The 12,835-nt window shown below is 44.5% G+C and overlaps 1 protein-coding gene across 3 annotated transcripts in view; it reads left to right on the top strand.

Moving 5' to 3' along the window:
* The first annotated feature begins 2,363 nt into the window (after positions 1-2,363).
* The window catches only part of CA5B (carbonic anhydrase 5B), a 28,971-nt gene continuing 18,499 nt past the window's right edge, over positions 2,364-12,835 (top strand). The window contains exons 1-4 of one of the 3 annotated variants that reach the window (XM_015589128.2): positions 2,364-2,473; positions 2,967-3,121; positions 3,537-3,678; positions 11,332-11,526. In XM_015589128.2, the coding sequence (XP_015444614.1) occupies positions 11,385-11,526 (142 nt within the window). In that variant the 5' untranslated portion in view covers positions 2,364-2,473; positions 2,967-3,121; positions 3,537-3,678; positions 11,332-11,384. The remainder of the gene's footprint in view (positions 2,474-2,966; positions 3,122-3,536; positions 3,679-11,331; positions 11,527-12,835) is intronic. The other 2 variants (XM_015589129.2, XM_025046636.1) reach the window with 2 other exon arrangements.

Genomic DNA, 12,835 nt, shown 5'->3' with positions numbered 1-12,835 from the left:
TATTAGAAGAGGCAACAAGGAAATGGGGCGGGATGGGCTAGGAGGTTGGGGGTTGTCTTATGAGGCCAGCAAGGTGAGGTGAGCGAGCTAAAGCAAATGGGATGATCGTGATTGGAGTGCATTAGGTTTCCTTGGCAAGTGTGTCCCTTAAGTGCGGCTGACTCAGGTTTAGATTTGTGACATGAGCCGGGCTACTGGGGTGGCTCCTATTTTGTGGGTCCTGATACACAAATAACTTTATCATTAGCAAGCCTTTTTCCATCTATCAACTCCCTTAACACTCCTTCCTTTCTAGTCATTTCTTGTATCAAAACCCAAGTTGGGGCAACTTCAGGCTGTAAGCTCCTTGAGGCTGGTCTTATTTGTAACTGAAATATACTACTTGAAATGTGATTTGAATGAATGAGTGACTGAACGGCTAATGGAGCGAACCCTTCCCTCGGAAGTGCCTATTCAGAAATTTCTAGACAAGATAATAGCTGGTTATAACTGCTTCAATTTTTTTTTCCTTCTAGACCCAGAGTTGTAAATAGAGAGAGCAAGGATAGCATGGGTACTAGACTTATCTGGGTGATCCTTTCATAAGTTATATAATTTTCTAATCAATATGTTGTGCACCCTAAACTAATATAATATTGTATGTCAACTGTAATTGAAAAATTTAAAAATTATTAAAAAAAAAAATCTGTGGCCCACCTTAAACAACTGTTTCGGGTCCGATGGCCTGCATACTGAAATGCTAATCTTATCATCATCTGCATTATTCTCCTTCCATTAAGTCCCCCTTTCCCTGGCTCCTTCAACTATTTATTTTATCTAGTAATGTCTATTTTTCTAAGCTGCCTCAAATCATTTGCGAAAGAATATGAAGTTGAACTAACTATAAAAATCAACTCAGTAATTTATATAGGCTGTATTTGGATCAATTTCTGTGAGTTAATTTTTCAGGCAAAAATGACTGACAATTGAAACATTTTATAAATGAGACGAGGTTCTCAGGGTCAGGGTGTTCTATTGAAACTTGTTCTTTTCTCTGTGTTCCTTCTAGCACAGCCTTTTGATAGTTCCCACTATCTTAGCCAGAAATGGAATGGAGGGTGGGAAGAAAAGAAAAAATAACTATGCTGTCATAAAAATATTATTGTTGGGATATAAAGATATAAAAGTAGCAAATCTCACTACTAGGAAGGGGGAAATGGTATCTTTCTACGCATATGAAAAGGGTAAATTTTCAATGAAGATATACTGGGAATTTACTGTGTATATAAGTGGTTTCCTATGTTTGCTACCCAAAAATATTCCTACTAATCAAATCAGGAAGACCTGTGATTACCAAATCGTTTTCCATTTAACCACTTGCCACATCTTCTCTAATGTTCTTGTCATTTCTTGCCACATGTAAACCTAGGTTGGGACAATTTCAGACTGTAAGCTTCTTGAGGCTTGTCTTGTCAGGGGAGCATGTAGTCAATAAATATGATTTGAAAGGATGAGTCATAGATTTCTGTACAGGAGTAGAAAAGCTGTTTATTACCTCTTCCTATTTTTCCTGTGGACCTAGAGTCATAAATGGAGAGAGTAAGGCTAGCAGAGTAATCTCTAAGTGCACGCGGGGCTGCAACCAGTGTTTCAATCTTAAGTGTGTTGTCTCGACAGGCCCTAGACAGCAAGCGCTCACTGGAGAAGGCCTGGGAAAGTTCATCTGGAGAAGTCAGGAAATACAGTTGTTTACTCCACTCATCCGCCTAAGCTTTGAGATTGGCTAAGGGACTAGAAGGAACACCGGTCCACAATTCGAGTTCAGAGAACGTGAAGATCGGCTTGAAGAAACTTGAGTAAAGTGGACATAAACACTAATGGAAGGGAACACGGTTGCATGACCCCGTGCAGTGTTTGCGTTTCTCTACTGAGCCACCGGCTCTCAATATATCGTCTTGATGTTTGGAAATGGGAAAAAAAACGAGGAAAGTCATTTTGTAGCTGGCGGTCGGATTTCACCAGACAAAATGACGCCAGCGTTCAGTTCCCGGGCCCTGGAGGATTTCTCTAGAGACAAGTTGAGGAGGTTGCCCAAGAGACATCAAATTCCTGCGACCCAGTCCCGCCCCGGACGCGGGAGGGTAATGGGTTCTGCGAGGCAGGAGGGACGGAGCAGGAGGGGAGCACAGGGGCGTGACCAAGAAGCGGGCGAGGAGGAGCTGGTGGGCGTGGCCCAATGAGAAGGGCGTGGCCTTCGCGGGATGGGGCAGACAGCCCGAAAGGCAGAGAGGACCACGGTCTGCAGTGGCCAGGCCAGGGCAGTAAGAACGTGGAGGGGGCGTGACCATGCTTATGAGGCGTGGCCTGGAGGGGAGGGGCGTAGCCCGAGCGATGGGACCTGACGAGGGGGCGTGGCAATGATGGTCCAGCTTACAAGCCCCGATCCCAGCACTGGAGCCAGCCGCAAGGCTCGTGCTCTCGGGAAAGCGCTCAGGTAAGAGCTGGGGTCTACAGCGGGGGGGCTGGCCGCCTCGGAAAGTCTGGGACCGTCCTCACACACCCCCGCCCGCCGGGTCTCGGAGCTCGGACAGCTGTTTGCAAATATTGCCGGGATCCCCACGGGACGTCCGGAGGGACTGAGGAGGCTGGTAGGGCATCGACGTCCCACCCCTGCCTCCTGCAGCCTTCTTCTATGGGAGTCACCAATCGTATGGCTGCACTTCCTTTAGGGTTATTTGCACTTGACGTGAAAACAGCTGCCTCAGGGAATGGGGGGGTGAGGGGCCGTGAGGGCGTTTCCTTAGGAGCGAGTGTTGCTAGGGCTGGTGGATATGAATAACTCAAGAAAAGTCCAACCTGGCGTGAAATAGCTGGAGACAGTAATGAGGGCTACAAATCTGAGATTGCAGTTTCACAAGCCGAGGTGCGGCAAGTTGGGACTGGCTAGGGTCCATATTGCATTTCTTCCCTCCCCTGACTATGCCCAGGGTCTGTGCACGGGTCGCAGCCATCCTGAAAGCAAGGGATCAGCGTCAGCTGTGTCGCCGGGACAAATCTCAGCCTTCTCTATTCAGAAATTCCTCCTAGCCTTTTTGTTTTGTGTCCAGCTCCATCATTGGAGGAGAACCTCTGAAGTACAAAAGTGAGTCTTTGTGGCGTTCAGTGTTAATTGCTACTGCCTTGAGGCTGGTGGTAACTCGTTACTATTCAGATAAGTGCCCTCCTCTCCCATGTATTTTAACTGGGAAGCTCTGAGAGGTACCAGAAGCTAATATATACACCTTAATTTGGATAGAACTTGTTCTCTCCCAGCCACTGCAAACCACATTGTTTTCTGCTTCCCCTACTGCCTTTACTGATAATCTAGCCATCTTCACTCTGCCATCAAAAACTTGGCCGGAATATGGAAAGGGGTAGCCAGACTTCTCTGGTGAAGGATGCTGCCCCCGACCCTACCCCTGATCTGCCCCTGCACATCCGTCAGAATGCTCGCTATTCTGGGATATGTTGGAAATGGAAAACCTTTCTGCTATCTAGGGCCTTCCTCCTTTACTCAGGTAATCTTTACATCAGTACCAGACCTGAAATTGACTGGAAGGCCGAGAGCAGCAAGGGCACCATTCTCTGTGCCTATACACACCTCCCTGGAGCCTGGTGAAAGGCTGTGCAGCCTCACAGTTGGAACGCAGTAAAGACTGGGTGAGTGAGTTGTGAGTGATTGAATAAACATGAACATTTTGGAAATCTGATGGAAGGGAATATAATGCATTTCATCTCATGGGCTGCTGTTAGTTGCAGCACATGAAGCAGTTACTAGAAATGTATTTTGAAACCTTTGGTAACTCCCGATTAGGAACATACTCTCAGAAGTGGGTGACAGGAGGAAGCTATTTTCTCAGACAAGACATGGAAAAACCTTAAATTCAGAGAATTGTAAGAGGCTGAAAAAATGAAGAGTCAATCTGATAAGAATCAAGGAATATTTTTCAATGTAATCATAACCTTTAGTAGGTCTTTTTTTTTTTTTTTGCTATCTCTTGCACATGTATAAATGTCTCTTTTGCTTAATCAGGCAGTGTTCAAACTGTTTGTCATTTAATAAATATATGATTTATGAATGATTCTTCAAGGCTTTCAGAATCTTTTTCACACATTTCTAAGTCTGCAAATCAGCAGATGAGGGACGTGTTAGTAAAATCCAAGGACGTACATAAATAGTGATAGCAAAGGCATATAGTACAGAAGGCTTAGCCCTCCTGGGCCACAGCCAGCCCATGGTTTTGTAAAAATTAACTAAATGGAACCGCTTTAAAATGGAGTCAGAGCTGTCATCCCAAAGGAACTGTCTTGCAACTCTTACTCTTTTGGAATGTTAAAATTGGGCAGATGACCTTTGGACTGGGCCTTAAGTCGGTTGTATCCCAAACAACTGTTTGCAAAGCTCATAGGAAAGTAGACATGACTACCTGACTGAAAATGAAAGATGTTCTTTAGAATTAGCATCACTTTGTTAGCTTATCTGCATCTGTAGAAATTCATTCTCTACCTTATTAACACCCATATAAATTTTTTTCTATTCATATAATTATTCCCCTTCCCTTTCTCATAAAAATCTCTCATCTTCGCCTCCTAATCAGACCACTATTTTGGTTTCTGCCTGATTTAGTGCTTCCTGAATCTCAAACACTTGTTGCCTCTCGCTTTGACCTTTTATTTTTAGCTTAACTGTCCCTATCTTTAAGGACAAACTTAAGTAAGGACAGATTTTCTGTGAAATCTGGTAATGTATGGTAGTAGTTCATCTTTATGTATTATGTTTGATAATTACACATTATTTGTGGTTTCCCAAGCTTGGGTTTTATGAGATCCTGGGTAAGTTTAAATGGCCATCTCTTAGTAAAACTTGTAACATAACAGAGGGGCTTTCGGCTTGAGTATAAATAACCTGATGTATTGTTATAGGTATTGTAGCCTAGCATTAGCTAAATAGAGTTTCTGTTATTTGGATTGTCCTGGGAACCTCCTTGCCCCTGACCTTCCATGCTCCATTCCTTCCTCGATTGCCTTTGGCTGTTCCTCCTCCATCTCTTGGCCTCCACTCCAGTTTGTCAGTCTCCCCGTGTACACCTGTTACTCTTGGGGGGAGGGGTTTTCCTTCTCTCTCTAGCCTCAGGACTTTTCCTGAGCACCAGCTGAGCTGTATCACCACCTCTCTCCAGACCTTTCCTCTCACCTGTCCCTTGGACCTCAGATCCAGTATATTAGATGAACAGTGCCTTCTTTCCCTTCCCACCTTCTCCTCATGCTGGTCGTATTTCTCTGTTCAGGGGGTCCATCCTCATTCCACCAGCAGCAGCATCCAGCCGTAGCATCCAGCCGTAAAATCACGAGGCCTTCTTCAGCTTCTTACCTTTTCTCTTTGACAGTTGAGTGCAAATTCTATGTCCCCCCCGCCCACCACCACCACCAATGGCGATGTCTTAAATACAAAGTTCCTTGTCCGTCTTTACTGCCACTGTCCGGTTCAGTGCTTCATATTCTCCACTTGGATTATTGGAATTTCATTTCAAACATCACATGCCCAAATCTGAGCTACTGATTTCCCACCCCAAACCTGTTCCACATACTTGTTGTCCTCATCTCAGTTCATGGCAACTCCGTCCTGCCAGTCGCTCAGGCCAAGAACCTTCCAGTCATCCTTGGCTCCTTTCTTGCACATCTTACGGGCTATATTTCCAAGACAGAGCCAACACCCAACCATTTCTCGCCACCACCCCTGCTACATGCTTGGGTCCAGCTCCCAGATGGTCTTGAAGTGTCTCCCTGCTTCTTTCCTGCCTCCCATCCCAGTTGATTTCCAAAAGGTCATCCTGAATGACCTTTTAAAAATATAAATCAGATTATGTCCCTCCTCTGCTCCCAAAACTCCATTGTGTCCCCATTTTGCTTAGAGCAGTGGGTCCCAATCAGAGGCGATCTCCCTTCTCCAAGGGACATCTGTAATGTTTGGAGATGGTTTTGATCATCACAGTTGGAGGGAGGGTGCCACTGGCATCTAGTGGGTAGAGACCAGGGATGCTGCTAAACATCCTACAAGGCACAGGACAGCCCCTAAACCAAATTGTTATCTGGTCCAAAATGTCAGCACTGCTGAGGTTGAGAAACCTGAGTTAGAGAAAGAATCTTGACCATTGCCTAGACATCTGCTTGCTCTGGCATCCATTACCTCCCAACCTCATCTCCTACTCTATTCCCGGTTCCCTCCACTCCTGCCATATTGGCCTCCTTACTATCCCTCGAATGTGGCAGACACACTGCCACCTCAGGGTCTTTGCACAAGCAATTCCCTCTGCGTGGAGTACCCTTCCTCCTGCTGGCCATGTAACAAATTCTTTACCTCCCTCAATTCTTTGCTCAGATTTCACCTTCTCAATAAGTCCTCCCCCGAACAATTTATTTAAAAATTCAACACCCCATTCCCAGGGGCACTTCGAATTCATCTTATCCTGCTCTACTTTTCACTGAACATATTTTAAGTTAATTGTCTCTTATGACCGACTTATGTATTAAATTGTTGTTTATTGTCTGTCTCCCCCTACCAGGACAAAAGTTCCACAAGGGTAGAGACTTTGTTTTGTTCCCCCAAAGAACCTAGAACAGTGTCTGGCATTTAATAGATGTCTAATTGATGTCTCGGTGAATGAAAAAATAAGAGTGATGGATTGACCGTAGAACAGTTGAAGGAATCACCGTGTCACTAACTGCCCCAGCTCCACCCTTTGCCCATGCTCATCCATCCTGTGCTGATGGAGTCATCAGAAACCATCAGTGCTTCCTCTTATATACATCAGTAATATCCGAAAGCCTTCCAGCCTCTTGGAAATTAGTATTCTCTGAATTAATCTTAAATCCCCGTCCAGCCTCGCCTTCCACTGCATCCCCTGGGCATCTGCTTGGCCAACACCTTAACAGTTATTCATAGCAGACTTGGGATTATGAGAAGTTCGAATGCACTTGGCTCCATTACAAAAAACAGGATTTTTTTTTTTTTTTTTTTTTGTCTAAAAACACAAGGTGATCTTCAGAGTCAGTGTCCCCTGCGGTGAGATCAGCAGCATTCCTGGGAGACAAATAGAGAGGTTCAGACTTCCAGACCACTAGTGGGTGGGCTTCGCGGAGGAGGATGACCCAGAGTTGACGTTAGGCCGTCTGGAGCTCTTGTGTCCCCCTGGCCCTAGAGAGCCAGTCTAGAAGTGGGCAAGAGGCAGTTCTTCTGGGTCAGGTGTCATCAGCCTCCAGCCTTGGTGTTGTGCAGATAGCATGACTATCAGAGCACAGAGCAGTCCCCGGGGCATGGCTGTGGCCCAGAAGTCAGTCCCAGCCAGCCAGCTCCAGCTCAGCCTTGCCTCAGGGCTCTGGAACTAGGTGCTTTCAGGCTTCACATGGCGCCTTTTGCAGGGCCACGGGCATGCCCACTTGTCTACAACTCCCTCGGCGGTCAGGCATATTAGCCTTGTCTTATCACAACCTTCTCTTTGGAGGACAAACCAGCAAGTCCCTTCTGTCGAGTATACGGTGCACTTGGCATTGTGTTCCCAGAAATGACTGAGTCTTCTTTTTAAATCTAGATCGTAAGTAAGAAAGGAGTCCTTTTCCACATGTTTGTCCACCTCCCCTGAAACTGGGTCTGATTACCAAATTAACCCAAAGTTCTGCCTATTTCAATCTCAACTGTCCTTTCTGGCCTTAGCTCCTAAGCACTCCTGTCCCCCTAAATGTCCTCATCATTGCTGACATTATCCTTGTCCATCTCTCAGCCTTTGCCCCTCTTGTTGAAATTGTCTGTCTCCTGTGACACATGATTCAGATGTCACATCCTTCTGCAATTTAGAGCCTCTGTCCTACGTTTTCATTGAATTAAGTCTGGGCTGTCTTTACATCTGGCTTTGATTAAGAAGTATTTGTTTAATTATGCTAAGTGAAATAAACCAGACTCAGAGGGAAAATATTAATGTGATTCCATTTACATGAAGTATGTAGAATAAGCAAATGCATAGAGACAGAAAGTAGAATAGAAGGCGCTGGGGTTTGGGGGATCAGGAGGGGTGGGGAGTTATTTAATGGGTGGAATTTATGTAGGGGATGATGAAAAAGCTTGGGTATAGATTCTGGTGATGGGTACACAGCATTATGAATGTACTGAATGCCACTGAATTATACACTTCAAAAAGGTAAAAATGATAAATATTTGTACGTTTTACCACAACATAGAAAGATAATTTAAAAAACAGAAGTTCTTTGTTTAAATAATTTTTCCTTGTAGATTGCAAGCTTCTGGAAATGGAAGGGAAAATATGACTTTTTCATCTTTACCCAGGACAGTGCTTTGCATGAAATAGTAGCTCATTATTGTTTAATTCAGGAATAGAAGTCAACAGAAAGAAGAACAGAATTGAGGAACATTTTGACATACCTGCTCCCTGCAGAAATGTATATATACAAACACACATAAAACTACGATGAACAAAAGTGATTTTAACTTGGTTTGAGAATTTTCAACCCTTTTGGCAGTGAAGACATACTTGAGGTGTCAGTAGCCTAAAGACCCCAGGTGGGGAGTTAGGCTCACAGGCGAGGAGCCTCCGTGGGGTTCACAGGCTTCCTACCAGTCCCTTTTCACGTGGTGACAAGCATCTCCACTCCCTGAGGTCAGTGAGTTCATTGGCAAAGTGATGTGGACAACAGAGCACATGGCAGCAGGCTGAAAGGTTGGCTCCTTGTCACACCCCATTTTGCAATATTTGTCTGGGCACATGGCTTGTTAATAGCTAATTGTAAAGAGTTCTGCCTGGAGCCCTCAGTTGTTCCTTTTAGGGTAGTAAGAGGAAGTAGCTCTGCTTCCTGCTTTCACTGGACACACCTCAGGTGTGATTTCTCTCTCCTTTTCCTGGGATCTAGGCTTCCGTCCAGCTCATCTGGCAGGGTCAAGGGCAGCAGTACAGGAAAGAAGAGCTAGTTCACAGCCAGTTAATAGCAGTGAAGTAGAAGAGAGGGGCGGGGGAAATCAGAATGTGGGTGGGTCCTCTTTCTCTGCATCGCTGGGGATCCTAGTGCGCTTTCTTTGTATGTTATACTCTTCCTGGAAAGATGGTATGAATGATAAAGTTCAAGTCTGTAAGCGACATGTGTCTTTAGCACCCTCTCAGTTTCTCTTTTTGCGTCTATTTGCACCTGGCCTCTGATAGGCAGGAGGTGGAATCTGAGGAGGCACTAACACCTGCCGAGAACTGGATTGATGTGTTGTTTCCTTTCTCATATGATGCATATTTTACTATTCAGATAACATAAAATCAACCATTTTAAAGTGTATAATTCAGGAACATTCATTACATTCACAGCGTTGTTCAACCACTACCTCTATCTAGTTCCAAAACAGTTACATCACCCCAAAAGAAAACCCATTAATCAATTGTACCCATTAATCAATTACTCTTCATCCCCCTTCAACCCCTGGCAACCACCAAACTGCTTGCTGTCTGTAGATTTCCCGTTTCTAAGTATTTCCTTATGAATGGAATCATACCATATATGACCTTGTACATCTGGCTTCTTTTACTCAGCATCACGTTTTCTAGGTTCATCCACATTGCAGCATGGATCAGGGCTTCCTTTTTGTGACCTTGTTCATCTTTGCATCCAGCACCCAACTCAGGGCCTGGAGCAAAGGAAACGATAATAAATATTGAAATGAAAATTGATTCCTGGCAGATTTTTCAGGAATATGACCATGTGAGGTTCATATTTCGGTATGTGCCTCTTTCAGATCAGGCAGAACTTCGCGGGTCTTTCAGATCTTATAGGTGGGGATATGAGAGCTTCCTCTTAGAATACAAGGATTTAAAAGTGTAAATAATTTAAAAGGATAAATAATCCTCCAAATGGGCGATGGTGGCATGTGGATGAAGGAAAAACCCTTAATGATGTCCAAGAACATACTAGCAATCACTTGACAGTTCTCAGCTTTGAAATTAGGATCAAGGTCTTTTCCATCATCAAGGAACCCTACTCAGATCATCAAGCAGCCATCATGTGCCAGGTACTGTGCCCCTAAAAGATATAGCCGTGACCAAGACAGACATGGTCCCTACCACCATGGGGCTTCGAAGCTGGGAAGATGGAGTCACAATTTACCTTCCTGATGAGCTAATTAATTTGTGATGAGCACCGTGACCAAGAAGGAAAGGGCACTGGGCTCACAAGAGAGGGCATGGTCAACGGAGGCTTCTAGGAAGTGATGTTTCGTGTGATTGTCATACGATGGATAGAATTAACCAGGCACTGAGGGAGGGAGAGTGGTCCAGGGAAGGCATGAACCCTGAGGACTAAGGCACTCAGCCATGCAGCTAAACCATACTCATGGCTGCTTACATGGTGTCCTGAACGGCTGTCCAAATGTGGTCACTCTAAACACCTTGAAATCTATTGTGGAGTGAATAAAATCAAGAAAAAAAGGTGGTTTTTTGTTTTTTTTTTTTTTTCATTTAACCTTGTATGCTTGCTTGGTATGGGGAAAGAAGTTTTCAGGAAAAGCGGATGAAGCCGTATTGGGGGGTAGGGGTGGGGAAGAAGCATTCAGAGTTAGTATCATTATGATTTCAGAACACTGGTAGGTGCCTTGGAAAGCACTGTCTTCTGAGACGAACATGTGAAGGGTGGGGGTCTCAGTGCGGTCATAAATGGATATTCAAATTGAATCTACTTGTAGATTAGTTCAGGATTAACCTCCATTTTCCTCATAATCGAGGTAAATTGTGTTACACCTAACACTGGCAGAGACACAGATTATATTTAAGCTTAGATTTCAAAACCGCCCATGATTATTTTGGCAGGATGTATCTTGGGTTTTTTTTTTTTTTTTTCTTAAGCCATACACATGCAGACTGATTTTTTTATTCAGGCTGCCTAGAAGGAGCTTTAACCTTTGGTTGCTTTTCACATATGAATACCATGCTGGACCATTTGGCTTTCGTGGAGTAAATATTTTTTAATTTTAAGAAGCTGTATTGTAAACAGTCTTTTTCCTTCTATGTTTAAAGAGGATCATTTCTCTGGACCTCTAATATTTGCAAACCCCAAGGGAAAGGCTGAGCACATGAGTCAGTCATCCGGACGCTGCCATGAGGTGACCACTGAGTCTGAGGAACAAGAGGATAAACTATGGACTCTTGTTTCCGTCTCCCCCTCGCCACGGTGTGGATAATAGTCTGAATGTTTCGTCCTCCTGACAGGTTGCCACATGATCGTCGGTTTCTACGATTGACAGCTGTTCCTCCTCTGTCCTCCTGCCTCTAGGTTATTAGGTTCCTGCAAGTTCTTTGGGAACTGATCAACACTTCAAGCCAAAGATGGCGGTGATGAATAGCCTGAGAGCCATCCTTCAAGCTTCTCCATGCAGATTGCTGTGGAGAAGGTTCCAGATTCCGAGGCCCATGCCAGCGAGGCCCTGCAGCCTCTACACCTGCACTTACAAAACGCGGAACCGAACCCGTGAGTCCACTGCTGCCCTAAAGAGAGCAGGAGGCTTGTTTCATGAGAATGCCGTGTGCTGAGGATTTGTAGATAGGATGTCAGTGGCATTCTAAGTGGGTTTATATGCCTTAAGAACCGTGAGAATTAACTACTTGTTCTCTCTTTGTCCTCTGAAATAAATGGGGAAAGTTCTTTCTCCCCAGCTTTATTGAGACATAATTGCAATATAACGTTGTGCGAGTCTAAGGAATTCCACGTGACGATTGGATACACGTATAGATTGCAAAATGATTACCATAGTAAAGTTGGGAAAGTTCTTGACCGGTTTTAACATGTTAAAATGATGTCATGCAAAAATAGGACAAGGGAGACGTCCCAGTTGCAAATACTTTGGAACCTGTTCTTCATTGTTTCTTGTTAGCAATTGTCTTTTTACTAAGGTTCATGCACAGACTGCGAATTATTTCTGTGACTCTCAACGTGCTGGAAGTTGCATATTAATGTTTATAGCAGTCCAGAACAGTAGCTTCACACTCTGGAGCATTGTTTCCCGAGTTAACGAATAGCAGTTCCTTCTGGCTGCCCAGCTCACCAAGTGTGTGTTCTGCTGTCAACACAGCAGATCAAGTGGTCTTCCCTGCAGCCTGTCGCATCTCGTGCCCTCCAGAAGTAGGAGTCACCATCCGCATCTCCGTGGGGCAGGGATTCTCCACTGTGGCACTACTGCCATGGGGGTAGAGTTGTCCTGTGCACTGTAGGAAGTTGGAAGGCATCCCTAAGTGTGTCGACATTCCTGAATGTCCCGAGGGACAAAATAAACCTGGTAGAGACCCCCTGGGGTGATAGGAGAGGATAATGTGTGTGTTGGTGGAGAGATGGGTTTAATGAAATGGCGAAGCATATTTTATATATTTTCCACTTTTCCCATGAATTAACTGAGACTTTTCACAGGCTTCAAAGTTCTAGGTTCTTAAACGTTTCCTCTAAGGGTTTACTCTCTTTGACCCTATGTGCACATGAAAGGAATTCCTCAGTAATGCTCATCTAGTTAAACGCACTGCCTTGAAACTGCTTCACGAATACATTTTTATTGAGAGTTTATTTTGTTTCCTCCAACATTGATTGTGTTCCTTTGAAATGAGCTGGCCAGAGTCAATACATTTCTGGTTGCTGGGTGTGGCTTCCTCCCAGCCGGCCCACTTCCTGCCCAGACTGGCTTGGTTTCAACACTGGCACTTTGTGGTCCAAGGCTTCAAGTGGGAAAAAAAATAGTCATGTTTACCTAGTTAGTAAAGTTGTACTTTTTTTAACAGAAAGTTGAAAGTTA

This window comes from Pteropus alecto, unplaced genomic scaffold (genome assembly GCF_000325575.1).
Source record: "Pteropus alecto unplaced genomic scaffold, ASM32557v1 scaffold23, whole genome shotgun sequence".
Classification (NCBI taxonomy): Eukaryota; Metazoa; Chordata; class Mammalia; order Chiroptera; family Pteropodidae; genus Pteropus; species Pteropus alecto.
The sequence above is the reverse complement of the archived record's forward strand: the minus strand, read 5'-3'. Positions and strand labels throughout refer to the sequence as shown.